At 44.2% G+C, this 27411-nt stretch overlaps 1 protein-coding gene and 1 long non-coding RNA gene across 2 annotated transcripts in view; one reads left to right on the top strand and one right to left on the bottom strand.

The window, feature by feature from the left end:
• Positions 1 to 22183, bottom strand: part of NCKAP1L (NCK associated protein 1 like) — a 55603-nt gene extending 33420 nt beyond the window's left edge. The window contains exons 1-18 of the mRNA XM_056797990.1: positions 21915 to 22183; positions 20664 to 20774; positions 18855 to 18947; positions 16455 to 16511; positions 15558 to 15700; positions 14815 to 14905; positions 14587 to 14724; positions 12703 to 12751; positions 12459 to 12615; positions 10993 to 11049; positions 10054 to 10150; positions 9623 to 9732; positions 9160 to 9292; positions 8693 to 8774; positions 8449 to 8507; positions 6096 to 6241; positions 3729 to 3861; positions 3155 to 3274 (exon numbers count right to left, since the gene is read on the bottom strand). Of these exons, the coding sequence (XP_056653968.1) occupies positions 3155 to 3274; positions 3729 to 3861; positions 6096 to 6241; positions 8449 to 8507; positions 8693 to 8774; positions 9160 to 9292; positions 9623 to 9732; positions 10054 to 10150; positions 10993 to 11049; positions 12459 to 12615; positions 12703 to 12751; positions 14587 to 14724; positions 14815 to 14905; positions 15558 to 15700; positions 16455 to 16511; positions 18855 to 18947; positions 20664 to 20774; positions 21915 to 22016 (1878 nt within the window). The 5' untranslated portion in view covers positions 22017 to 22183. The remainder of the gene's footprint in view (positions 1 to 3154; positions 3275 to 3728; positions 3862 to 6095; positions 6242 to 8448; positions 8508 to 8692; positions 8775 to 9159; positions 9293 to 9622; positions 9733 to 10053; positions 10151 to 10992; positions 11050 to 12458; positions 12616 to 12702; positions 12752 to 14586; positions 14725 to 14814; positions 14906 to 15557; positions 15701 to 16454; positions 16512 to 18854; positions 18948 to 20663; positions 20775 to 21914) is intronic.
• Positions 22184 to 24079: 1896 nt separating this feature from the next.
• On the top strand, positions 24080 to 27295 carry LOC103100664 (uncharacterized). Its single transcript, XR_008912015.1, has 3 exons — positions 24080 to 24188; positions 24957 to 25029; positions 27281 to 27295. It is a non-coding gene; the product is annotated as an uncharacterized LOC103100664 (long non-coding RNA).
• The last annotated feature ends 116 nt before the right edge of the window (positions 27296 to 27411 follow it).

The raw sequence follows: 27411 nt of genomic DNA on the forward strand, positions 1-27411 counted from the left end.
TTTGAACCCATGCCCAAAGGGCTTTGAAACAGTATGCACCCTTTGAGCCAGCAACACCATTCCTAGGTTTGTATCCTAAAGAGATTAAAAAAAAAAAAAGAGGAAGGAGCTATATGGACAAAAATAGTTAAAACAGCCCTTTTTGTGGGGGCAACAAACTGGGAAATGAGGAGATACCCATCAGCTGGGGAATGGCTGAGTAAGTGGTAGTATATGACTGAAATGGAATACTATTGTGCCATAAACAATGATGAGCAGATGGAGCTCAGAAAAACCTGGAAAGAATTACACCAACTAAAGCAGAATGACATAAGCAGAAGCAGGAGAACATGGTACCCAAGCGAAACAACTGGGAATAACTTCACTATTCTCAGCGATGCAATGATCCAAAACAAAACCAAAGGACTCATGTTAAAAAGATCTCAGCTGCTTCCAGAGAAGGTACTGATGGATCCAGACCAAAGCAAACTTTTTAAAATGTCTTTGTTGGGTTTTTTTTGTTTGTTTGAGTCTCCTTCCACAAAAGAATTAATATGGTAAAATGTTTTATATGATTGTACAAATAAAATCTATATGAGAACGCTTACCATCTTGGGTGGGGTAGAGGGAGGGAGAGAATTCAAGACTCAAAATTATTTTTTTTAATGTTGAAAACTGTTTTTACTTTTTTGTCCTTTAAACACCAACCCTCCATCTATCTCCATTCTTCACTGGAAGATCCCCTAGTCAGGTGCTATTAAGCATTAAAAGAAGGGAATGCAACTAATGCCCTTCCCCTAAAGTGATGATATAATTCAGTAGTCCCAAATCTGCTTTGTCCTTTGGAGGAGTTAGTTGCCTCAGGAATTGCTCATTCAAAGCAACTGTGGTCTGTTTCAGAAAATCAAATTTATCCTCCAAGTACAGCAATTTGCCACTAATAGGGACAGTCCCGGAATGTACCACAGGCTCTCTAGATAGGGGTTTTATGTCTATGGAGCCAAGGCAGTACGCTTGCTTTGAAGGTAAACGCACATATTTGTGAGGATGTTATGATACTTTTGGTAAATTCGCCCCATTGGGTTAGGCCCTTAGCTCCCACACCATCAAGCACCTGTGTAGTAAAGAGTCAAGAACTAGTACTTGTATCATCTCTTCCTTAGATTGTCTGTAGTGTGTATTATCTCACCCATTCGCACTTCCCCAACAGTAGGGACGGTTCTCCTCCTTAAATGATGGCAAGAGCAGTAGAATGGGATGGAGTCCCAGTTCTGATGCTTATTGGTTGTGTGACCCTAGTCCAGTCATTGTATCTCTCCTAGCTTCATCTTTCATCTTTAAAATGGGAGTTATAAGATTCTTACTCCTTCCCCTCCCAGGGTTGGTTGGTTTGGGTTTTTTGGAAGGAAAGAAACTTAAATGAGTGACATAAATCTAAGGGTGGTGCTCTTCAGCCAAGAGTTTGGAGCAGTCCCTAAAGAACAGCTCTGTGGCCCTCCCACGAAGGAGAGAGCCATGACTTGAGCTCTGAGCCTGTGACACCATGACATCGTGTGTGTGTGTGAGCGGAGAGGCTTCAGGGAGATGGAGAACGTCTCCTATGGAGAACAGGTTAGGCATAGGCCATTCAGACATAGGGCAGGAGATAATATTTCAGTGGCTTTGGGGAGGGCCTGGAGCCATAGGCATGTGAGGAAAACTAGCCCCAGAATAGACTGCCAAGAGTGGGCTTCTCCGCTGAGAGCATTCTCTCCTTGGCTGATTGAGCTGAAGGGCTCTTTTCTCTTGCATATTCTACCATTTACCCTCAGCCACACGTACATCTACTCCAGTCTCTGATTTAAGGAGTTTGGGGGTTTTTAATAAATGTGTTTGCTTGGTGCCTGTTATCTTTTGTGTAACAAGTGTTTGGTGGGAGGGAGCTAAGCTGTCCAAGGGTGAGCTCGTACCCTCCTAGTGGGGGTGGGAATGATTCCCACCTGGAGCACCCAGAGAAAGTGGCTGTTATGAATCTCTAAAATGGTGTGTAGCTCTGGGCTGCAAATATCTCGTGTACGGAGGCATATTCTAGCCCCAAGCCCCTGTGGGAGCTAGATAGGAAAGTGGAGGAGTGAGTGCCCAAGCAAAGACCTCCTCCCACTCCACCCAAGGGTGAAAACTGCAGTCTCCCTTGGAGATGTGGAGTGGGTCATTCCAGATCTTCTCGATCTAAATATACCCCAGCAACGTGGGTTGTCCTGGGTCCCTGTAGCCTGGTACCATCTGTTACAGTACTCTGGTACCTGGTCTTCCCATGTTGCCACAGGTCCATGGCATCCCTATGCACCCATGCCATAGCCCAGCCCTCTCTAAGTTACTGTTGCTATCCCTTCTTCTACATCTCTTCCTAATGTCCTCAGCTCCCAGGGAGCAGTCAGACCACATGAATCTGTCTGTGCGTATGCACACACATAACTCTTCAGAGATTGTGCCCACAAGACCAAAGCAGCCACAGAGCTGAGGCACCGACGAATCTCACCCAAGGAGCACCCAAGGAAGCCGCCAGGTCAGCGGCAGAGCAGGCTCCTTATTTCTAAAAGCCTCTGCAATTCCTGGTCAGCCATCCATGACCAGTTCGGCATGAGTCAGTCAAGAGTGGAAGGGAGGGAGGAAGGGAGGGGAAAAGGAGGGAGAAATCAACAAAGAGGGAAGGGCAGCCAGGACACAAAGACCAGGAGACAAAAGGACTGCAAGAGGAGGATCCTGAGAATGGGAGATGGGGCAGAATCAGTGTGTACATGGCCCAAGAGATAAGCAAAAACGAATGAGAGATGTAAGGCACAGGTGTGGAAGGAGCCCTGCCTACCCTGGGTGTTGGGAATCCTGGGACTTAGCAACTTGCTTTGGATGTTGAGCAAACCAAATAACTCGGAGCCTCAGTTTCCTCATCTATGAAATCAAAGGGCTCACCCAAATGACTTTTATGATATGCTAAATCTCCGATTCTAAAGAACCAGGCTACAAGGCACAATTCAGGGGGCGAGACAATATAAATATACTATAAGAATCCTACCATGAACAGTAGATTCATCTAGACTCTGGTTCTATCCCAAGGAAAGAAGCTGGAGAGAGGTACAGCATTTAAGGGAGAAGTAAGTCAATGGTGGGAGATGAAAGGACCTGCTCACACACCTACCTGCTCACTCAGATTTCGTTGCTCAGCACAGATATCCAGGACACAGTTGCTTGTTTGCTTAGCCAGATCTTCTAGAAAGGAATTGCAATGGTGGAGGGCATGGTTTTTCAGGTGGGGGTACTGAAGAAAGAGATAGAGAAAACAAGTCTCACTAAGGAAGCTTCTCTCTACTTGGACCCAGATCCCCCTTGAGCATAATTTAAGCTGCTCTCTTCTTTTTACAAAAAGGGAAACAGAGGCACAAAGGAAACTAAATATAGATATATACATACATATATACCTATCATAGTACTAGAATACATCAGTTCGGGCCCCAAGTGCCCTGACATGTAATCACTGACTTAGAGTCTTCTTGGAACTAAAATGACTCCAGAAAAGCAGCTTTCTGGGATGAGGAGGTGAGCTTATAAAATCATAGGACCACTGATGGAGTAACCAAGGGCCAAAGGACTTGCCCCAAGTCACCTAGGTTTTTATGATAGAAACAGAATTGAAATCCATGTCCTCCGACCCCAAACCCTGGGCTCTTTCCATTGTACCAAGAGCTAGCATAGTAAGGGGTCCAAGGACCCACCTCCTCTGGACACATCTCATGGGTGCAATTGGCAAAATGGGCACAAATCAGGGGGAAGGCAATGGCGTAGCGAAGCATGGTGGGTTCCTCCAGGGTCAAAGCAAACATCTTCTCAAAGGTACGGAGATGAAAGCTGGAAAGGAAAGGAAAGGAGTGGAGCTTATTCTTGGCATTATCCAGTGGATAACCTGGGAAAGAGAACCCAGGAACACTGACCTTCAATATTCAGTATACTACAAAGAGCCCTGAATTTAGAACCCTGGGTTTAAAACCCTGCTCTGCTTACCAGCTATATGAACCTGGCCAAGTCCGTTCACTTGTCAGATTCCTGAGTTTCCTCTTCTACATAAGGACGATACAAATGCCCAGATTTCCTGCCTCACTGGCAGATCAAATGAGCTCAAGAATGTAAAATCACTTTCCATACCATATTCACATATAATAACAGCACGATGCATTCTCTGAGGTATTTATATTTTTGTTATTGGGTATAATAGCTAGTATTTTAGCCTCTTTCCAAGCTAAGTTCCTAAAAGGCAGTGATTTGGTCTTATTTAAGCTTTTCCTTTCAGCCCAATGTTCTGAAGTCAGTCATCCCTACCTACCACAAGTGACTTCCTGTTTTATCCATTTGCTTCTACTGGCCCAACCTTCTCCATCCTGTGTCTGTACTTTGGTAGAAACCATTCTCCCCACTTGAAAAGCCTCAACTTGGTGAATTCCCCTTCCTGTGACCTTTCTAAAGCCCTACTGGGCATCCTTGCCCCTTAAGAAACCTTCCCTGATGAATTCCTGCAAACTCTGATCTCCCCTAAACTCAGGACTTTGCTTCTTCATGGTTATAGCCTTGGTCCTTCAACACCAGCAGGTCACCAGAGGATGCTCCTCAGGCTTTTCTTCTCCAACCATAATGTAAAATCCTCTTTCAATCCTCCAGAGGCTTTATTGCTGCCCAGTGCTCTCTCCGTAACAGCGAGGGCTTGAAGCAGTGCCTGGTATTTATGTCTGAATGCTGCCTGGGTCTCAGGGATGGTTAGACCATCTCTCCATCTGCCAGCCATCCTACTCGCCAACCTCCTCAGTCATTCCCATCAATTTCTTTTGAATTGCCCATAAGGCATCCATGTCATTTTGTTGAAGTGAGACCACCAAAAGTGGAAAGAACCAGGAAAGGGTCCAGAAGATGGTGAGGGGGATGATTTTTAAAGGAGGAGAGTAGAAAAGAAGGATTAATTAAGTATTCCTGATCTCCCTGGACCCTCCCCCAATGATCCCATCCTCAGGAGTAAACTTCCCCCTAAAATCCTAGAGGGTCCTTTATTTGAAGCTCTCTGAGGCACTTATATTGGGTTATTGTTTAAAATTGTTGCCTATGTCTTGCCCCCTCCTAATGTGTAAGCTCCCTTTGGACAGTGGCCCTGCCTTATCTAAACTTCGGTTTTCTTCCAGCACCTAGCACCATGACCTGTGTACAGTGGGTGCTTTAAAAATGTTTGACCGAGCAAATGAATGAATGGATTCCAGCACCCTAAGAACTATTCTCCAGTTAATAAATAAATGGTGGCCGCTGAGAAGAGAATAAGCAGCAGAAATTGAAATGAAAAGTATCAGAACTATTGGATTCTGAAATGGATGAGCAAGAAAGGTTAACACATCCATGTCCTAAGAGATCCTGTCAAGAAAAAGGTGGTCTTTGTGCGCCTAGGAGAGAGAGAACGTGCTAGATTGAAGAGCTTTCCTTTTTTTCTTTTAGGCGATTAGAATACTGAATTTCCTTGTTTTTCTCATGTTTGGAAAGAAATTAGATAATCAACAGTTACATAAGGATGTGGGCAGAACAACCAAAAGTCCACCCTGCAACGAGGAGGTTTCCTGGGGCAACAAAAGAAGCTACAATAATGGTTCAGCAAGGCCCAATAATGGTAATAATGGCTTTGGTTATACCTGGATTTTAATCCCACCTCAAATATTTACTGGCTGTGTAACCCCAATGCGCAGCCACATAATCATAATAATTAACAACTCACTTTTACATAGGATTCGAAGTTTACAAAGTCCTTTTGCCTACATTTATTTTCTCGTTTGAGCCTCACAACAACCTTGTAAACTAGCTTTTATTATTGCCTCCATCTACAGATGAGGACAAAAAGGCTCTGGAAAGTGACTGTTACTTAACCTCTGGCCACCCAACAAGTAAATAAAGGGTGGAATCTCAGACTCCATCTCTCTTGACTTTGAGCGTACGCCATACTGAGCACCCCAAAAAGAAAAAAATATTCCCATATTTCTGAGAGCAATATGAAGCCTACTAGCAAGACAGAGCAAAGGACCCAAGGGCTGGATTTATCATGCTGACTCCGAACCTACCAAAAGATGGAGAGGTCCGAGGTCTCCACCAGTATCTCCTCCACTGAGTCCAGCATTCGAGAGTGGAAGACTATGAGGTTCATGATCTTGGCTAAGTCAGGGTTCTCATACAGATGCATGGGGGCCTTATTCACACTGGTATATGTCTGTCATGGAGAGAGGAAAAGGGACAATTGTAGACATGACCCTCAGGACTAGGTACACCCAGGCTAGACAGTAGTTGTAGCCTAAGCCCTCTTTCTGCTTCCTTTTCTTCTCTTCTTCCTCTATATACTCTTGGAAACTGCAACAGTTCCCATGGGTTTAACTAAACATCTGTATGCTGATGACTCTTGGATTGTGTGTGTGTGTGTGTGTGTGTGTGTGTGTGTGTACATGCAACTTAAGGTATTAAAGCTTAAAACTGTACTAAAAATCTGACATTTAGATTCTTCCTAGCTGTGAGACCCTGAGCAAGTCACTTAACTCCCATTGCCTAGCCTTTTCCATTCTTCTACCTTAGAACCAATACATAATATTATTGGTTCTAGGACAGAAGGATTTTAATTGTTTTAACTGTACTAAGATTTTTAGAGCACTGTGTATATAAATGTCTATATATTTATACATGTGTTATTGTTGTTGTTCCATTATTTCAGTTGTGTCCCGACTCTTCATGATCCCATTTGGAATTTTCTTGGCAGAGATATTGGAGTGGTTTGCCATTTCCTTCTCCAGCTCATTTTACAGATGAGGAAACTGAGGCAAAGGGTTAAGTGACTTGCCCAGGGTCATAGAGCTGGTAAGTGTCTGAGAACTAAGGGAGAGGATTCTCCCTGATTCCAGGTCCAGCATTCTATCTACTGTGCCACCTAACTGTCCACATGTGTGTATACATACATACATCTATGTTATATAATACATACCTTGTGTGTGTGTGTATATATATATATATATATATATATATATATATATATATATGTAAATAAAATGTATCCAACCCCAGTACCAAGTACCAGTCCCACATCACCAACTGCCTGCCTGGTGAACCTCCCCAACTGGATATGTTAGAGACACCTCAAAGTCAATGTATCCAAAACTGAAGTGACTATCTCCCCCCCTAGGTTCCCTATTCTTCCAGAAGTCTCTTTCTCTCCTTCTAGTCTCCCAGCCTTATAAACTCAGCGTTACCCTGGAGCACTCACTCTCCATCACCCCACACAGTCAGTCACTTGCCTAATCCTGCCATTTCCACCTTTACCAAATCTCTCACATCCATCCCCTTCTCTCCACTTACATGGCTACCACCTTAGCCCAGGCTGTCATTCCCTCTCACCTAGATAATTGTGAAAGCATCCTAACTGACCACTCTGCCTCGAGTCTCTCATAACTCCAATCTATCCTACACACAACTGCCAAAACAGCTTTCTTTAAGCACACATTTGATCATGTGATTCCCCTGCTCAATCAACTCCTACAGCTTCCTATGGGTGAGATGTAAACTCCTTTGTTTAGCTTTTAAAGTCCTACAGAACCTGGCCCCAATCTCTCTCCCCAACCTCGCTGAATATTACTCCCCCTCCCACCACATTCTGCAATCCCACCACTCTAGCCTTCTCTCTGCTCCTTACAGGAATCATCCAACAGCTACTTCCTTGTCTTTGCACTGACTCTCCCACTTGCCTACAATGTACTGCCTCCTCACCTCTGACTCATCCATATGGCTCCTTTAAAGACCCAGATCAAGTGCCAACTTCTATTTGAAGTCTTTCCTGATTCCCCCAACTCCCAAACTGTCTTGTACTTAAGTCTGTTTATCTATCTGCCTATCTTATCCATCCATCCATCCATCTATCCATTCATCTATCCATTCACCCATCCATCTATCCATCCATCCAATTCATCCATCCATCCATCTATCCATCCATCTATCTATCCATCTAACCATCCATCTATCCATCCATCTATCCATTCATCTATCCATTCACCCATCCATCTATCTATCCATCCATCCAATCCATCCATCCATCCATCCAACTATCCATCCATCCATCCATCAACCTAGCTACCTATATCTTTATATATAGATATACACACACATATTCATTTTCTATTTAAGCTATATCTATATTTATGTATGTACTTGCACCTCCCATTAGAATGCAAGTTTCTTTGAAGTGGGGAGGGTTTCATTCTTCCTACTTTCATCTTTAGTGCCTGGCACATCATAGGTGATCAATTAATATTTATTGATTCATTCTTCAAAGTTGGGATGGTCCTGCTAGCATGGTTAGGCGAATGGGGAGAAACTGTGGTAGAAGGTTGGTCGGGGGAGGAGAAGAAGGAGCCACTGGAGGAAGTTTATGCTCATTACCTGTAGTCGGAACCAATCCAACCTCAGTCCAGAAAAATCAAACTTTTCTCCAGTATCAACTGTGAAGAAAGAAATATGTTTAAATAACATGCCAGTCACCAAGATTTCCTAGAGTGGTAAATTTTTGCCTAAGTCTACCCTGTCCCATCTCCCTTATCTCAGTAGATTAAGATTCCCTGAGAAGGCAATTCCACTCCTTCTTCCCCCATACTTCACTCTGCTGCCCTCACCTCCCTCCAGTCACCTTGTTTGAGGTTAAGAGAGGAAAGAGTGCTGACAAAGGAAGACATGATGATGGATTCCTCTTCTGGGCATACTGACAGGTTCTGGAAGAGAGAAGGGTCAGATGGGCACAGATAGCCCACTAGAGAAGTGAAGATTCACAAGGCACAACTAATACTGGTACAATAGGAAGAATTTACAGTAGGGGGAAGCAGAAATTTTGAAAAACAGGGATGACAGGGGGAGGGGGGGAAGCCTTCTAAAGGATTCTTAAAGACAGAACCTTCTAGTTTCTTTCCGCTTCCTGTTTTGGTGCAGTCTCAGCTCTATTTAAAGCTCACCCCACCACCAAAAAAATAAAAAATAGTCTGTGACTCTCATCTCCCTTTTACACATGAGGGAAATGGATCAGGCTCCTTATGTCCCTCTAAGCTGCCTCACATGGGACAATTCAGAGCAGAGATCCCCACCATGGTCAACAAGACATACCTGGATGGTGTCACTGAGCACAAGAGCATCGAACCTGGCAAGGTACTGGAGGTGATATCGCTGGATGACTTTGGTATGCTTCTGGATCAGACTTCTCACCTCCTCCAGCAAGAAAAGCAGCTCTGCAATATACCTAGAGATGCATGGAGGATGGGGAAACAAGAGGAGGAGTGGGAGGAGACCGAGACAGGGAATTCAGACTTTCCAACATCCTCTGATTCTCCTCGATAAAACGAAGGTCTAGGATTCTGGAAAGGGCAGCCTCTGGAGTCAGGGGACTTGGTTCAAATCCCAGGTCTGGAACAACTCACTGAATGTCTCTCTGGGCTTCAGTTCCCTAAGGTGCCAGGGTTGTTGACAAGATCTCTTGGGTCCTTTCCTAATCCCAGCTCCAGTCCTATCATCCATGCTAAGCAATTTTAAGGAAAAGAGTTGACCCAGGTTCTCCTTTCCCCTGACTCACGGGTCAACATAGTCCTCTGGGGTTTTGGTCTTGGTGACATTTTCCGCATGACGAATCAACCAGTTGACCTCATCTCGGACAAAGGACAGAGCCAAGAAGGCCAAAAGAGCCTGGTAAGAGGCAGTCAGAGGCAATATAAGTTTTTCAATTGCAAAGTGATTTCCAAACCCTAGATGCAACTCCCACCATGTTGTATAGAGACAGCTTCATACAACCACACTTGACATGGGACAGGGTCCACCATTTTAGAGCAGTTTTAAGCTTTAACCATTTAACATTCTAACATACTTCTTAACAGTTTTTAGCAAATGTCCATCTCTTAATTGAGCCTCACCAATCTTAGAATCATAGATTTAGAGTACCGTAAAAGTCATCTAGACCTGACCCCTCTACCTTTATCCCTGACCCTCCCCACTATTTCTACAGCTTGCCTTCGGGCCCAGGAGTCCTGGTTCATCCATTAACACAGTGTCCAGCTCCTTCACTGCAATCCTCAAAAACTGCCGGCGCTGCCAATGGAATTGGCCGCTGTGAAGAAGATAAAGGAGAAGGGGAAGGGCTCTCACCTCTACCCAGGAAAAATTCGAGAGGGACGAAGGGCAAAAAGGTGGGAGAAGGAGGAATAAACCAGAGGTGGAGAAGATAAAAATCCCTTGTGTTACAGGATGCAAAATTCTTTTATTTACATTATCTTATTGGAAATGAACAATTAAATTACATAATATATAGAGAAAACACCCAATTAGCAAAATCCTAAAGTACTTTTTAATGTTAGGTATTAATAATAATAATAATTGTTGTCTGAGGTAGACAGAGGAGATTTTTCCTGTTTTATAAATGAGGAAAATATAGTTACAAAATTTGCCTACACTAGTAAATGATAGTCAAAACTGAGCCACATAGCAAAACCCCCCAAAAAATTTAAACTCTATTTGTTCGGGTTAAGAATATCTATACATCAATGTAGGGGCAGTTATGTGGCTCAGGGGATTGCGAGCCAGGTCTAGAAACAGGAGGTCCTGGGTTCAAATTTGACCTCAAATACTTCTTAGCTGGGTGACCCTGGGCAAGTCATTTGACCCCCATTGCCCAGCCTATATGGCTCTTCTGCCTTGGAACCAATACAGAGTATGGATTCTAAGAGGGAAGGGAAGCCTTTAAAAAAGAAAAACACCTTGAATTCAGATCGCCCAACCATCAATCCAGCGTTTTCCACAGCATTACACTCACTCTCAGAGAAGGGGAGAATCGGTGGGTAGCGAGTGCTAGCCGAACATTGGGCAGGTTAAGGAATGGGAGAGAAGGGAAGTGGCAGGGGGGCAGAGCAAGGAGAGGACAGAGATGCCCTGCATCCCCAGGGATGCTCCTACCTGTTATTCACCACATATTCTTTGCTTTCCTTTATATCGGTCACTCGTTTGCCATACCTGGGTATCAAGAGAAGCACAACAGAGTTGGGGACCCATCGAGCTCGTCCTTCTGTGTGATCCACCATAAATAATCCACTGAGGATCTCCCCTCTGCCTAACCCGCCGCAGCGCCACATCCCAGCTTGGGACAGGACAGCCCTCACAGCATCCCTTCCTCAGCCCCTAGTTTCAGAAGAGACTGGGTGGATCAATGAATTGGGGGCCATGCCTGGAAGCAGGAGATCCTGGGTTCAAATCTGGATTCAGACACTTCCCAGCTGTGTGACCCTGGGCAAGTCACTTAACCCCCATTGCCTAGCCCTTACTGCTCTTCTGCCTTAATGACTCTAAGATGGAAGGAGAGGGGTTATCCCCCCCCCCAAAAAAAAGGCTTTCTTTCTTTCATGTCTGACTCTCTCCTGGGGATCTGCATTACCAATACATATGTCCCTATTGCCTGTTTCCCTCCAAATCTAGATCTGTTTTCTTCTGATACAGAGAACCTGAGAAAGAGGGAGTCTAGGCTAGTCATGGAACAAATGTTAAATTTAGAAACTAGATAACGATCGTGAAAATTAGCTGAATTCTCTTTGTTTTCTGGGTCCAGAAGCAGGGCTTGTTACTAAGATACAGCAGACTTTTTTGCCATGGATCTATTCCAGAATGTTGCTAAAAACTGGATCCTTCAAAGTCATCCTGCTCTTCACTAGTTCTAGCCACCTCCTGTCAAACCTTTATTGTAGTGGTTTCCTGCTTGGTTTCTTCCTCCAAGAAGACCTCCCCTATGAACATCTACCAATCCAGGATCATCATGCTTAAACCACTTTTCCCTTTCGATATTCTAATGAAAGAATTAATTAGTGAGGTTTTCTGATCTCCCTTAAAAACACTAACTTTGAGGGCATATGGGTAGCTCAGTGAATGGAGAGCCAGGCCTAGAGTCCTGGGTTCAAATCTGGCCTCAGACACTTCCCAGCTGTGTGACCCTGGACAAGTCACTTAACCCCCATTGCCTAGCCCTTACCATTCTCATACCTTGGAACCAAAACACAATATTGATTCTAAGATGGAAGATGAGGGTTATTTTAAAAAAAACACTAAACTTTGTTCACACACACACATTTGTATTTTAGCTTTAAAGAATCTTAGGAGACCCTGGACAAGTCACTTAACCCTCATTGCCTAGTCCTTACCGCTCTTCTGCCTTGGAGCCAATATTCGGATTGATTCCAAGATGGAAGGTAAAGGATTGCTGTCTTTTTTGATTGATCCCAACACAGAAGGGAAGGGTTTTATTTTTAATTTTTTTAAAGACACACTCCAAGCCCCTGGACCTCTGCAGTCCTGGGCACTGACTGGCTGACTGGCTCCAAATAAGAAAGGAAGGGAGACCCCAAAGGATGCTTGAACCGCTCTTGAACCCTCACCCTTTCAAACTGCCAAACAGGTCCTCAGTGACCTTGTGCACCTGCAGCACTTCCTCTCGGATGAGGGTGATGTACAGGGAGCCCTGCAGGCCCAGCTTCCACAGCTTCTGGCACTGGGGGTTGGCATTGAGGCATCCATGGCAGAGGAGGAACCCAACTGCATGGGGGAAACAAGTTTGGAGGTTAGAGCCCCCGGGCTTCTCTGTGGGCATCCGGCCTCTGTCAGCCCCGGCCGAGCACTTACTAAGGATCCAACGTTCCATCACCTCCAAGGACAGGTACTCACAGGCCATCTGAGAGAAGAGACACACAGAGGCCCATTAGTCAGTCAACTGGCGATCCCCTGGAGGAGAAGGGCAGCCCAGGAGAAATAGGAGGTGAAGGTGCAGGCAAGGACCCTCCCACCTGTGGCGAGCCAAAGAGGGGTGGGAGGAACCAAAGCCCAGCTCAGTTTACCCCAGTGAACCAGCCCACAATGGGCAGATTGAACTGGGTGAAAGCAATCAAAACTGATATTGGGGAAACTGGAGGAAGGGGCACCAACAGAAGAGAAGGGGAATTCGGGCACCTTACCTTCTACCAACTACATCTGTGTCTCAGGCACTCTCGAAAGAAGACCAGAACACTAGGAGGGAGAGCTCTGAAGCTTCCCCTCACTAACCCAAACCACTCTGATCTCTGTCTATCTGTCCTTTTCTCCCTCCCTCTCTCTCTCTTCCTCCATCTCTGTCTGTCCCTCTCTCTCTCCCTCCCTCTGTCTCTCTCTCTTCCTCCCTTCCTCCCTCTCCTTCTCTCCCTCTCTTTCCCTCTCCCTCTCTCTATCTCTCCCTCCCTTCCTCCCTCTCCTTTTCTTTCTCCTTCCCTCTCCCTCTCTCTATCTCTCTCTCCTTCCCTGTCTCTCTCTCCCTCCCTTCCTCCTCTCTTTTACTTTCTCCTTCCCTCTCCCTCTCTCTATCTCTCTCTCCTTCCCTGTCTCTCTCTCCCTCCCTTCCTCCTCTCTTTTACTTTCTCCTTCCCTCTCCCCCTCTCTATCTCTCTCTCCCTCCCTGTCTCTCTCTCCCTCCCTTCCTCCCTCTCCTTTTCTTTCTCCTTCCCTCTCTCTCTCTCTGTGTCTGTGTCTCTGTCTCTAGCCTCCTTTCCTGTTCAGTGTCCACATCACTCTTCTGGTATTTATTTTATGCTGTTTTGTAACAGGAGTTATTTTCATACATCACATTTCCTAGTTCTCTGAGGGTAGAGATTATCTTTTCCATCTTTGTTTCTCTTCTCCCTCCCCATTCAGCCTCCTGACCCAAAATAAGAATTCACCTACAATTATTCATTGAATGAATTCCATTCTTAGAGTTTGGGTTTTATTTTATGGGTGATGGAGAGCTATTAAAGATGTTTAAGGAGGGATGTAGCATGATCAGAATTGTGCCTTAGGAAGCTTTACTTTCACAGTTACATAAAGAATATATTAGGGGCATCTGGGTGGCACAGAGGCTAGAGAGACAGGCCTAGAGGCAGAAGGTCCTAGACGTGAATCTGACCTCAGACACTTCCTAGCTGTGTGACCCTGGACAAGACACTTAACCTTGTCTGCCTAGCCCTTATCGCTCTTCTGCCTTGGAACGGATATTCAGGATCAATTCTAAGGTCAGGAGTTAAGGGGAGGGAGCGGGGAGAACGAATTGGAACAAGGAGACACCTGCAGTAAAGAAGCTATTGGCATAGATTTGGAAGTTATCCATAAAGGGCATAACTGGAATTGTGAGAGTGAGTAAATGAGAGAAGGAGAAAGGAAAAAGAATGAGTGCTTCAGGGAATGCCTAAGAGGAGAGGAACCTTCAAGGGCACAATGCCTTGTGCTGCCAAGTAGATGTTTGAAAAATATTGGATGATTAATTGGAAGCTTTCATTGAATCCCCTTAATTGGATTTGCCCTACACTTACTCATTCAATAAACACTTATTGCCCGCTGACAACGTGTAGAACAGACCCAAATTCCTGCGCTCCGCAGACAGCAGGGAACAGAAACGAGGGCTTGTTCCTTTCGGGTAATTCAAAGACAATGTGGCCTCAAAGGACCAGCCCTGCCCAGAACCCCCCCAGCTGTCACTGCAGCCTCCCAGGGCAGGGCACTGACCGTGTCTGAGCTGGCAGGGTTGATCATGGTGGGGGGGGCACTAATGAGGCTCAGCAGCTGGGCACTCCGCCACTGCTCAGCCCCCTGGTTCCTCCGAGTAAAGAGGAAGTGCAGGGAGAGGAGGGCTCCACTCACAGCCTGTGGAGAGAGACATCGAAGCCCCAGTGAACATCCACACTGGACTGGGAGGAACCCTGTCCCGACGCTTTTCCTGCCCCACAGACTTGCCTTTGTGTGGGGGCCAAACTCCTCTATCAGCTTCTTCAGGGGATGCTCGTATTCCAACACCATTTGGCCCAGACGAGCGAAGCTGGGATCACTGGGGAGAGAGTTGGAGCGAGTTACAGGCTTTCTTTCCCCCCTGCTCATCCCCGAGAGATCCCCGGAGAGAGGGGGGTCCTGGAGAGCCTGCTCAGTGTCTGGGGGGGGAGGGTAAATTAGGTTGGAATAGATGTGCTTCATCTGTCTATAAAGGAGGCGTTTTCATAGTGATGACTTCTTCTGAAACAGAGAGCCAGGCCTGGAGTCAAGAGAACTTGGGTTCAAATGTGGCATCAGACACACGCTAGCTGTGTGGCCCTGGGCAAGTGGCTTACCCCCAATGACCTACCCCCCACCACTCTTCTGCCTTAGCACTGACAGAAGGCAAGGGTTTCAAAATAACAATCATAATATAATTAGGGGAAAGTTTTAAATATTGTTATTATTATATATAATTATTAGATGATTTAGTTTTATTTCTAGTCTATACAATACATACATAATATAATATATGGAAGAATACTTTTTATTTATATATTATTTTATCTATAATATATAACTAATTATAAATAATGTAATATATTGAAGACTATTTGACAATAAATGAAAATATAACATGAAGTTTAGTGGTCTCCATTTCTATTTGAATTTCACCTTTAAAGTATCCCCCAGCTCTAAATCTGGGGGAACAGCGGCTCCCCTTGACTCACCTGTGCCCCTGTGTCATCTCAAAGGCACAGTTATACATGCCAATGAGTACCCTCCGGTCCTCGATCCTCGACAGCAGCAAGATCACTGAGGTGTAGGTCACAATCAGATCCAAGTAGCTCCGGGTAAAGTCAAAGTTGAGGTTCTACAAGAGAAGAAAAGGGGGCTGCACAGCAGACAGTCAACTGGACCTTCCCACGCCCCACCTCCTGGCAGGCACTAGTGAGTTGATGAATTTAATTGATGAGTGCTCCCAGGTGGAATAACTCCAAGAAGGCAGAAACAAAGCCAAGACCATGAAGAACAGGAAAGGAGAGGGATGGAGATGGGGAGATGGAGAATAGAGCAAGGACTGAAAGGAGGCATGGGGCAGAGAGAAACAGGAAGAAGGAAGCATTCAAAGAACAGGGGGACTCCTGTACTTGTTTACATTAAATACATTTCATCCAAAGCCTGCTTAACTTCTATGTTAAATAGTATTATCTTGGGCACTTTCAGTAATAGAAGCAGAGCTTCAGTAAAATCCAAACTAAGACAGGCATTCGCCTGATCCCATTAGAGCCCCCCCATGCCACTCACAGTAGGCACTAAATAGTCATAGCATCATAAAATTAAAGTGGGAAGGACCCTCGAAAGCCAGTTAGTCCAACTCTCTCATTTTATAAAGGCACTTGAGGTCCAGGGAGATTCAATGACTTACCCAGGTCCTCTGTCTCCAGAACCAGTGCTTTGCCCCCATTCCAAGCTGCCTCCCTCAATGACCATTGAGTGGTTTCATTTAATTCCCAAGTCGCTTTCCCTACTCCTTCTTGCCTCCCCCTAACCCTCATGCTGGGCGCCCTTTCTCATGGCCATCTCATGGATAGAGGGGAAGAGGAGGAGGATGCGGGGGACCTTACAATGTCAAAATGGCACTGGCAAGCATCGATGGTGTTGAGAAGCTCATATACATGATCCTGAGGAGAGAAATGGAAACAGGAGGATTTGTAAAATGGAGATATATTGAGGTAAAGAGTCCTTTGACTCCAAAGATCCAAGGAGGAGATGACAAAGTAAAAAAGAGAAGGTGGAAGTCAAGTATAATTTAGGAGTCGCCTACCTTGAGGCAAAGAACACAACCCAACAGGGAGTTATTGCCAGCTCTAGCAAACATTTCTTACTAAAAAATGGCAGACAGCCTCCCCCCACAGGGACTCTTAACTTGAAGTCCATGAAATTTTTTTGGTTTCCATATTTTTTTACCATATTTGGTTTCCATATTTTAATAACTAGTCTATCAGGGCCATTAGTTTGCCTTGAGATCCAATGTCTTTTATTTTTTTTAATTTAAAAACATTCTTCTGAGAAGGGGTCGATGGGCTTCATCAAACTAGCAGAAGGACTCATGAAACAAGAAAGGTTAAGGGCCCTTGCTCTACCATGATGTCCCCCTGAAAGAGGAAATGTGAAATAATGCTACTGTGGACATGTTTATGCACCCTCAAGCCTCACTTGGGGTGGAGGGTGAGAATGTGGCCTATCGTAGGACTGGTTGTGCTTCATATTCTAACATTAGCTTTTCCAAGACATGACCACAACTTTTAAATACATCTCGGGGCTAGACGTTGTCCCCTGGTTCCAAGTAAAATTAAGGCGAATTCTCAAAATCCTATTTTTGGACACAGTTGACTCAACTCTCTAGTGAGTTTGTCATGTAGGGTTTATTTTCTAGCAATGTATACCAGCAGCTCCTTGAAGGCAGAGAACAGGTCTTATCTAAGCTTTTTAATCTCTCCAGGGCCCTTCACTGGTCTGTCTATCCATAATAAATATAGGTTTGATAAATAGTCGTCCCATTGTATAATATTAGGAAGGAGGACCCAAGGTCCGGGAGTCAATTTCCATGTTGGCAATCTATTAGAAATTTTCTGGATACCACAATGGGTTCGTGCTAAAGAACTAGTTGTCTTTCCCCACAAAAAAAAAGTCACACCTATGAGCCCACATGCCATTAAACAAATGCCAGATAAACTTTGGAGAAAGTCCAATTCTTGAACCAAGACTTCCCTAAGGTAAACCCCTTTTAAGATTTAATCTAAGGAGCTCAGACCCAAAATCAAAATTGAGAGTTAGATGGGACAATTGCAATTCTCTTGTCCTTACCATATCCCTCTTCATTAGAGTTCCTTCTCTGTTAATTATTTCCCATTTACTTTGTATATATCTGTTGTATATTGTCTCCCCCATTTGACTCTGAGCTCCTTAAGGGCAGGGACCATCTTTGCTTCATCTTATATCTCCAGGTTTAGCAGAGCCTAAGTAAGGGTTTAATAAATGTTTATTGATTGGTTGATTGATCCAACCCTTTCATTTTAAAAATAAGGAAACCGAGGCTCATAGTGGTCAAGGTATTTGGCCAAGATAAAGCCATACAGATGAAATTTAAGTGAATTGGCAAAATCCTAAGTTTGATATGACGGATACAATGCTTCAACATAGCAATCATATAATACTCTGCATTATGAGCGGAGGCTCAGGGATCCCTTCTTCCCTGTAAATGCTCTTAATTCAGGCCTCTAGTACCCGTCCCTTTTCTGGTGCTCTCTCCTCCCCTAAGCCTCCCCTAATCCTACTTCTCTCATCCTGTCCTCTGGGAGTTCCTGCCTTAAGTTCCTAGAGAAGACAGGATCCCATGGAGACTGGAACAACCTCCAGGAAGTGATGCAGAGCGAGAGGAGCAGAACCAGGAGAACATTGTACACAGCGACTAATACACTGTGGTATAATCGAACGTAATGGACTTCTCCATTAGTGGCGGTGTAATGTCCCTGAACAACTTGCAGGGATCCAGGAGAAAAAAACACCATTCATAAGCAAAGGATAAACTATGGGAGTGGAAACACCGAGAAAAAGCAACTGCCTGAATACAGAGGTTGAGGGGACATGACAGAGGAGAGACTCTAAATGAACACTCTAATGCAAATACTATCAACAAAGCAATGGGTTCAAATCAAGAAAACATCTAATGCCCAGTGGACTTACGCATCGGCTATGGGGGGTGGGGGGGAGGAAAAGAAAATGATCTATGTCTTTAACGAATAATGCTTGGAAATGATCAAATAAAATATATTATTAAAATAAAATTAAAAAAAAAGAAGACAGGATCCCTCTACCATTTTGCTTTTTAGATAAACCTAATTCTACCCAGAGTTTCCATTGTCCAAATGAGGATTCGATTTAATCTTTGGAGTAATGACCTTCTGGGAAAGGGAAAGGACCCCAAAAGGGTACCTGCTTAGGCAGAATTAGAGGCTGCTCACCCGAAATTCCATGACATCCACAAATGATTGGTAATAGTTGGTGAGGAATCTGACAATCTCGACTTTTTCTTTGTGCACAGGTCCTAAGTGTTGCTGGGAAGAACACAGAACAGAAGAATTAGGCTCAACCCACAGTAAGAAGGACTTGGGTTAGACATGAAGAACTTCCTAAAAAATGTTGGAATATGTGACTAAAGGAAATATGTTCCTCTTTGGAGATCTCTAAATAGGGGAGATAGCCTGGAGTCAGGAAGAGTTGGATTCAAATCCAGCTTCAGACACTTATTTGCTGTAAGACACTGGACAAATCAATTAATCTCTGTTTGCCTCAGTTTCCTCAACTGTAAAAAAGGAGGGACCTACCTCCCAAGGTTGTTAGGAGGATCGAATGAGGTCATATTTGTAAAGCACTTCGCACATTGCCTGGCACATACTAAGTACTCTATAAATGCTAGCTATTATTACCATTATCATCATTAACCTTGTGCGATAATTAATACAAGTATTCATATACCCATTTTATAGGATGAGGAAACTGAGATTCAGAGAGATAACACCACTTGCCCATGGCCAAATAGCTGCTAGTCAGTATCAGAGTAGAGATTCTAACCAAGATATATATACTCTTTCCATTATGCCAAACTGTAAAAGAAAAAAAGAGAGGTTCATGAGAAAGAGGCCCAATAAAGCTAGATGCCTGAGATGAGAAGGTGAATCTGGGAACCACCAGCTGAGCTGAGGACAGCAATCAAATAACGATGTTAGCCTGATCTAATTTTCTTTCTCTAAAATAAATGTTCTTCTGTGGGAGCAGAAACACAGAAGAAAAACAACTGCTTGATCATATGGGTGGAAGGGGAAATGGTTGGGGATGTAGACTCTAAATGATCACCCTAGTGCAAATATTAATAATATGAAAATAGGTCTTTCTTAATCTACTTAATTGATTAAGAGAAGTTTCCATGGTTACAAGATTCATGTTCTTTCCCTCCCCTCCTCCTACCTGCTCCTGTAGCCAACATGCAATTCCATTGGGTTTTATGTAATCATGGAAAAATATTCTAAATTAATTAAATAAAAAACTTTTAAAAAATAAAATAAAGGTTCTTAACCAGGGTCCATGAACATTTTAGAATCTATTTCTTAGTAACTATATATATATATATATATATATTTGATTTTTTAAATAATTCTATGACTTTGTTATGCATTTAAAAACCCATTTCTGAGGTAGGATCCATAGTTTTCATCAGTTGGACTGCCCAAAGGCGTCGGACACACCAAAATAGTCCAGAACCCCTGCTCTAAGAAAGTCAGCATATTTCACCAGCCCTGGAAAGGGGCCAGTTGAGGCTCCCGGTCTTACATTCTCAGAATGAATATTCAGAACTTACAAAGTTATAACTATAAGACAAAGACCAAAGAAAAACAGTTGGGCAATCGATGGGATGATGACTCCTGATATCTCCCGACTCACAGGGTTGTGGTGAAGAACAAATGAAAGAATGTGTCAAAAAAAGCTTCTATAGACGCCAGTTCGGGTTATTATTTTTACTTTCCCACCCTGCCAAGCTGGAGAATGAGGACCCGATTCATCCTAGGCTGGAGTCCGAGTTGGAAAAGAGAGTCCATGGTCGACATGGGGATTATTGGCTTTGTTGTACTCGATTATGAGGGTTTCCTTTTTCCTTTTTTCCAGGTAGAGGATGGAGGAAGGGTGGGAAGATAAATGTGTGTAATCGAAAAAGCTAATTTGAAAAGAAGAGAGGAAAGAAAGAGGCGGAGGGGAGAAAGGTCTCGTCTTCTCACCGTACTGCTTCGAACATCTATGTTGGGGAATTTCTTGCTGATGTACTTCACAGATGATTCCATGGACTTTTCCAGGAGAAAAGGTGGCTTGGATTTAGGATCGGAACAAGTCTGGGTAAAAGAGAATGGAGGGTCTCCACATGCCCACTGACCAACTAGAAGCCTCACTCAGCCCCCCAGTAGACTTAGGAAAGGAGGAGTCAGAACAATTTCTTTAGGACTGGCATCAGAGAGCTAGCTAAGCTGGCTGGCCACAGAAGCATCAGAAAATGGGAGGTGCTCAGTGTCAAGAGCCTAGCCCAAGAGGAAGCTAGACTAAGCGAGGCCGGAAGGAGCCTGCTTAGGAGGCCTCCAGCCAAAAGGGGGATTGGGGGGAGATTCAGAGACATCATTTGATTTCTACAACATGAGCTCTTCCATGGAAAGCACTGTGGGAGACATGGGTCAGAACCTCACTCATGAGCAATATATTTAACAACAAAATATGTATAATTCCCCCCCCCTTCTCCTCCTCCCAGGCCCTCCACCCCCATCTCTTCTCCAGTGCCCCCCCACTCCTGAGTCTCTCTCTTCCCTATCACTCCCTTTTTTGTTCCTTTTACTATCCAACTCATTGCTCAAATATCCTCTACGTAGTGGTGGTGGGATATCCTAGCTTGAAGGGGAAATAATGGCTTTATCTCTCGGAAAAGCACTACCATTCTCTACCCAAGCAATAGTTTCCATTTCTTCCCCCAGCCCTTCCATGAGGAGCCCAGGTCAAATATGGGGATGAGGATAAACCCAGGATTCCGGTTCAAATTCTGCCTCCAAGAGGCTCAGAACATCATTATTGCTTCTCCCCTAGCAAAAAAAAAAAAACTGATGGTAGCAAACATAAAATCGCCCAGCAGCCATCTGGTCCAACCCTGCTCAGGGAAATCAAGTGATTTGCCCAAGGTGGCCTGAGCAGGAATTAAGGCAAACAATCTGATTCCAGAGACTGTACTTCTCCCAATAACCAGTGATGAGACTCAGACTAAGAAAAGAGGAAGTAGAGCAGGAACGCACCCATCTGGCCTCCCCCACCCCACCCCCCCCCACGATAGAAGACTTGACCTCCTCCAGTCCTTTAGCAGTGGCCAGAGGCCAGTGAAATGGGCAAAAAGTAAGGGTTAGTCCAGGGGAATAAGCACTAACCACTGAACTTGAGGGTCTCAGGACAAAAGACTCCTAGGATCCTGGAGGCCAAGCCCAACGGCGCCCACTTACCTTCTTGATATTATAAATGCGAATGAGAACTCCCCGTCCTCGGTCATTTAGAATGGTGAGCTTCTCACTCAGCTTGTGCTGGTAGCAGGAAGACATTGACATGATGACCACCAAGCAGGGGGGATTTCTCCCGCTGTAAGCCCCAATCACTAGAGTCACCCAAAGGTTCCAGGCGGGGAGAACTAGCCTGCTTGGCCAGTCTGTCTTCCTGTTGCCTCCTCTGTGATTGGCTCCAGGGGTAAAAAGCTGTCACAGCTTACAAGCTCTAAGAACCTTCTCCTGCTTCCTTTTTGTAAATTCACCCCAGAGAGACTTCCCCTTTCTGGTCTTTCTGCATTTGTTTGGGGGTGGGGAGAACTCCAATTTCCCACAAAACAAAATACAAAAATTTGTGTGGCATTCAAAGCCTACAATCTGGTCCCAGCTTTGGCTCCCAATACTTCCCTGTGGGTATCCTCTATATCTGTCAGTACTACAGTGGATCCTTTCAACTAAAATGCCCTCCCCACACACAGATGTCCATCCATCTAAAAGCCACCCATTCTCGAAAGCCTGACTCAAATCTAACTAACCCAGGTACTCTTTCCTGGTTTTCCTTCTACTTATCAGATCATGACTGCTCAGGCTCCTTTACCATCCAGGTTATACCCACCCAATGTGGGTTTACTGTCTAGGTTATACCCACAAAATGTAGATCTCTTCCTAGGCCCTCTTCCTTTTATATTATTTCACTTCATAATCTCATCAGCTTCTATGGGTTCGATTAGTATCTCTATGTATTAGTATCTCTAGATCTCCATATCCAATTATTTTTTTAACCTTTACCTTTTGTCTTAAAATCAATACTAAGTATTCGTTCCAAGAGTGGTAAAGGCTAAACAATTGGGGTTAGGTGACTTGTCCAGGGTCACACAGCTAGGAAATAGCTGAGGTTAGATGTGAATCCAGCTCCTCCAAATCTGGCACTCTACCCACTGAGCCACCTAGCTGCCCCTTAGAATACCTTTCCTACTTACTCTACCTCTTAGACTCCCTGGCCTCCTTCTAGGAGGAAGCTCAGATCCCACCTTTCCTGGTTGCCCTAATGGCTAGTGCCTTCTGAGATTACCTTCCCTTTTCACTGCACAGATCTTGTAAGTGTCCAGTTGATTGTATCGTGTCTATCTCACTGAAATTTTAACTCCTTGAGTACAAGGACCACATTTGGCATTTCTTTGTGTCTTCAGTCATTACACCATTCCTGGCACATATTAAGGGCTTAATAAATGCTTGCTTGCACCTATTAAAAATGAGAAATTAGTAGCAAAGGGAAGATATGTCTGCTTTTCCATCCCAGTCAGTTTTGCTTAAGGTTTTTTAAGGAAAAGTTCTGTGTGGAGAGGGAGGATGCTTATTGGGCAGAAACTGATGAACCAAAATATTTCACTAGTTTTTGGGTTTTTTTTTAAAGATGCCTGCTGAAGCTTTGTAGCCCAGATGGTAGAGAGCCAAGCCTGGAAACAGGAGGACCTGAATTCAAATTTGACCTCAGATACTTCCTAGTTTCATGACCCTGAGCAAGTCACTTATCACCAACTGCCTAGCCTTTGCTGAATTTCTGCCATAGAACCAATACTTATTACCAATTCTAAGAGAGAAGATAAAGATTTTTTTAATGCCTACTAAATTTTTTTAAGATATTACACAAAGACATCTCTTTTATTCTTTGTTTTTCTGGCAAGTTTTATTTGTTTGTTGTCATTTAGGAGGGGAAAGGAAGGGATGGAGCTTAGGTAAAACCAGGAAGTAGGCCAAATTTGTTTTCAGTTTTACCCTCCCTGGGCTCAGGGGATTAACTCGCTCTTGGGGAAAACTCATTCACACTAGGTTGTTAGGAACTTAATGTGTTTTTCTTCCCAAGAGCATTTGGTCTTTAAAAGAGCAATCTGGAAAGAATGAATTACTAATGGAAAAAAATCAAATAGTAGTGAAGGACACAGTCTTTTTTTAGTTGTGAGAAGATTGCGGGGAGGGGTGACGTGTAAGGAAGAGGGTCTTGAGGCTTTCTTTCTGGTTTATTCTTTTGTGATTTGGGAGGCTAGAGGATCAGGTGGAATTCACATCATTAGAAAGATTGGAATCATCTGCTGTCCTCTAGGTAGGCCAATGGGGGAGGAACTGGGGCCAGCATATCCTGAATAGGTTTGGAGATACACCATTGGTTTTCTCCATAAAAGGGAGCTCTTAAATTTAGGAAGTGGACAGCCGCAATGAGATTGGCCTCTTTTGTTTAAGGTTAGTAAGGATTTCCTGACAACCTAGGACTACCTCTCTTTCTCTCTTTTCCCTGGCCTTATTTCTGCTCCAGATTGTTTCTTCGTTATCCTGGCTCTCTTCTCCACCACCAGTTTTTTCACTAAACCAAGTTGTAGCCACCCCCTTTGAGGACCAGGGTAGCCCTGCTTCCTCTAAGATCCCTCTCCTAATGTCCTGTGGCATTTAGTCTCCAACATTTACTTACACATGCAAATTATCATGTTTCCTTCATGTGTTTCATCTCTCCAATTGGAGTTTAACCTTCTTGAGGGGTGGGTACTGTGTCTTTATGCTCCTGTTCACCATGCAATGTGACAAATACATACTGGGGGTTTTAATGATGTTTGTCTTCCAAATGAAAGAAGCTTAATTCTCAGATTCTTAACCTGGGTTCTGTTAACTTTTTTCATTTATTAAATATTTGGATAATTATATTTCAGCATAATTGGTTTCCTTTGTAATCCTATATAATTTATCCATTTAACAATGCGGGTTCTTCCACAGACCGCTAGATTGCCAAAGGGGTCAATTTCACAAAAAAATATTAGGAGCCCCTTAATAAAAAACTGAGGGATATAGCCAGAAAAGTTTCTCCTATGAGGGCTCCGAAGTCCAATTTCCAATCACTTCAGGGAGGAAGCATGGATCAGGCCGGAGCAGTTAAGGTAGAACTGAGGTCAAAATCATTTTTCACTCCTCTGAAGGGCACGCAGACATTCTCATTGTCTGTCTCTTACTGTCTCCTAGAAGAATCTTTAATCACCGAGTGACCTTTCCCCTTCAATTCTTGACAATCAAGGAAGACTACTACAAGGAAGAGGTAAGTCTCTCAACTGGTTGGAGGGAGTAGATATGGCTGGCAAAAAGTTGTAGTAACGTTAGCACTTTCGTATGTGAAATCATTTGTTCACAGAGCTGTTAAAGTCTGGAATACTCACCTTTAAGGAGCCCTCAAGTAGGATGCCCAAAATCCTTTAGTCTAATTAGAGAAATGATTAACCAGCTGGGGAATTACCCAGGCTCTACAGCTCACTCTTCCTTAATGGCTACTACCTGGCTCAAAGGATAGGTGGTTTGAAGAAGAAGAAAAGCAAGCTTTTCTCCAAACCTTTCTTGCTATGATTCTCAGATCATGTACAAGTCTTGGGAGGAGCTTGGTTCTTTGGTAAAAAGTGGATTAGGAGTGAGGTGTCCTCGCTGAAATCTCACCTCTTACCTCGATGACCTTGAGCCGATCTCTCCCCTCACTAGGCCTCCTTCTCTTCACCTCCAAAAGAACTCTGATCTTGATGACTTCTGTCACTGCTAGCAAGATTTCAGAGCGTTCTGCCATACTTAGTGAACCTGTCCTTCTGTTTTGTGGCCATCCAGCTACCTTTATGTGAAGCGCACAGTTCCTGGCTCTAATCTGATCATTAAAATGCAAGGAAGCTTTGAGCAGAAGCACTGGCTTGTGACAGCGTTTCCTAAGAGGCACCTGTGCCTAAATCCCTGGACTTAATCACTTAGATGGCAGATGTGCCTTGGGGCATTTGACAACCTATCTCTATGCCCTCTGCCAGCGCCCCAGGCACGATCCAAAGCAGATCTGGGATAAACTCAACCTCCCTCCTTCCCACCATTCATGCCTGATTTTCTTAAGCTGTATTTGCAGCAGTCCTGGCCTGCAGCTGTTGCCTGGGTAACTTGGGAGTCCTTGAAGTAAGAGTGGCAGCTAACATTTGGGCTCCCCAGACAGCACGTGCGTTCCAGCCTCCAAGTGGCTGCTCTGAGTAACAATTTCCTCTCCAAACTAATCGAGTTCCTTCGGGGCACAGATCAGTGATCTAAAGTGAGAAGGGCTCTCTAAAGGAAAAAAGAGGTCCTTTTGAAGGCAAGAGGGGCAGCTGACCTCGGAGGGGATGGCCCTTCCAAGAAGGTGTCTCCTTTCTAGATCTTTTTATGGGCAAATGCTTCAGATTCCACCAAGATGCCAAGCATTTAGACTAATCTACCCAGGCAGTGAATTGGAATAAGATGTTCTTTTTAACACCTTTGGCTTTAATGAACATCTCTGGTGGGAGCTAAGAAAAGGGACCAGGACTTTAAGACACTCTCCCTCATTAGACCGTAAATTCTTTGAGGACAAAGATTATTTTTTAAACCCTTACTTTCCATCTTAGAATCAATACTAGGTCTTGGTTCTGAGGGAGAAAAGCAGTAAGGACTAGGCAACTGGGGTTAAGTGACTTGCCCAGAGTCTCTCACAGCTGGGAAGTGTGAGAAGTCATTTGAACCGGAAACCACCTTCTCTATCCAATGAGCAATCCAGCTGCCCCTGCAAGGACCATCTTTTGCCTCTTTTTTTTTTTAAATATCTCCAGCCATCTGGCTGTTTGGGATTGATAGGGTATGGAAGAAATTTGAGTTTCTCAGGCCTAGCTTCTCCCAGCTTAACTGGGATGTAGCAGACATGTAGCTTTCTAGAAGCCCTGAAAAAAAACTTAGAGAAAAGTATTGATAGTATAAGATCTGCTCTATTGGTTGACAAAAATGCTAATGAAATAAGCAGAGATTCAGAGTTAGAGGATGAGTCGGATGGCAAAGTGGTTATCCAGAATCTTATTGTGAATGAAGCGGTGTCCCTGTTACAGTGTTCCTTGCGTTCAGAGACTAACTTTTTCCCTCTCCTACACTAGCATCGAGCCACACGTATGTTACATCCTTGATGAATGTTGGAATTGTCAAGTTCAGTTCTACAGTTCTTTGGGGAGGGAGGTGGGCGCAGGCCCCTACCTGCCAGGGACTTCACTCTGAGAGCAAAATCTTATGCTTCCCAGAAACCAATCAGCACAAGTTGAACTGGTGGGAAGACCGACTTGATGAGTAGAAGTGTGTATCTTTGAGCTTCAGAGTGCTGATCCCTTTCCCTGGGGACTCTCAAAGCAGTGGCTCCAGGCCTTTCCTAGAAATGGAATAGGAGGAAACTTGTCTCCCACTTCTGCGTGGAGAAAAAGACATTGTCAAGACCACTGGCCTCATGTGTTGCCTTCTTTCTTCCGGTTTGCCACTCTCTGGTTTCCGCTGGCCAGCTATCATGGATGAAGACCACCACAAAACGCAGTGTCCTTATGACCCAAGCCATTTCATTTCAGAAAATCGACTGCAATACCACCTGGCACAATGCAAAAGAGTGAGTATTCCTCCTCATCTTGCTCCTCCA

The sequence above is a fragment of the Monodelphis domestica genome, chromosome 5 (genome assembly GCF_027887165.1).
Source record: "Monodelphis domestica isolate mMonDom1 chromosome 5, mMonDom1.pri, whole genome shotgun sequence".
Classification (NCBI taxonomy): Eukaryota; Metazoa; Chordata; class Mammalia; order Didelphimorphia; family Didelphidae; genus Monodelphis; species Monodelphis domestica.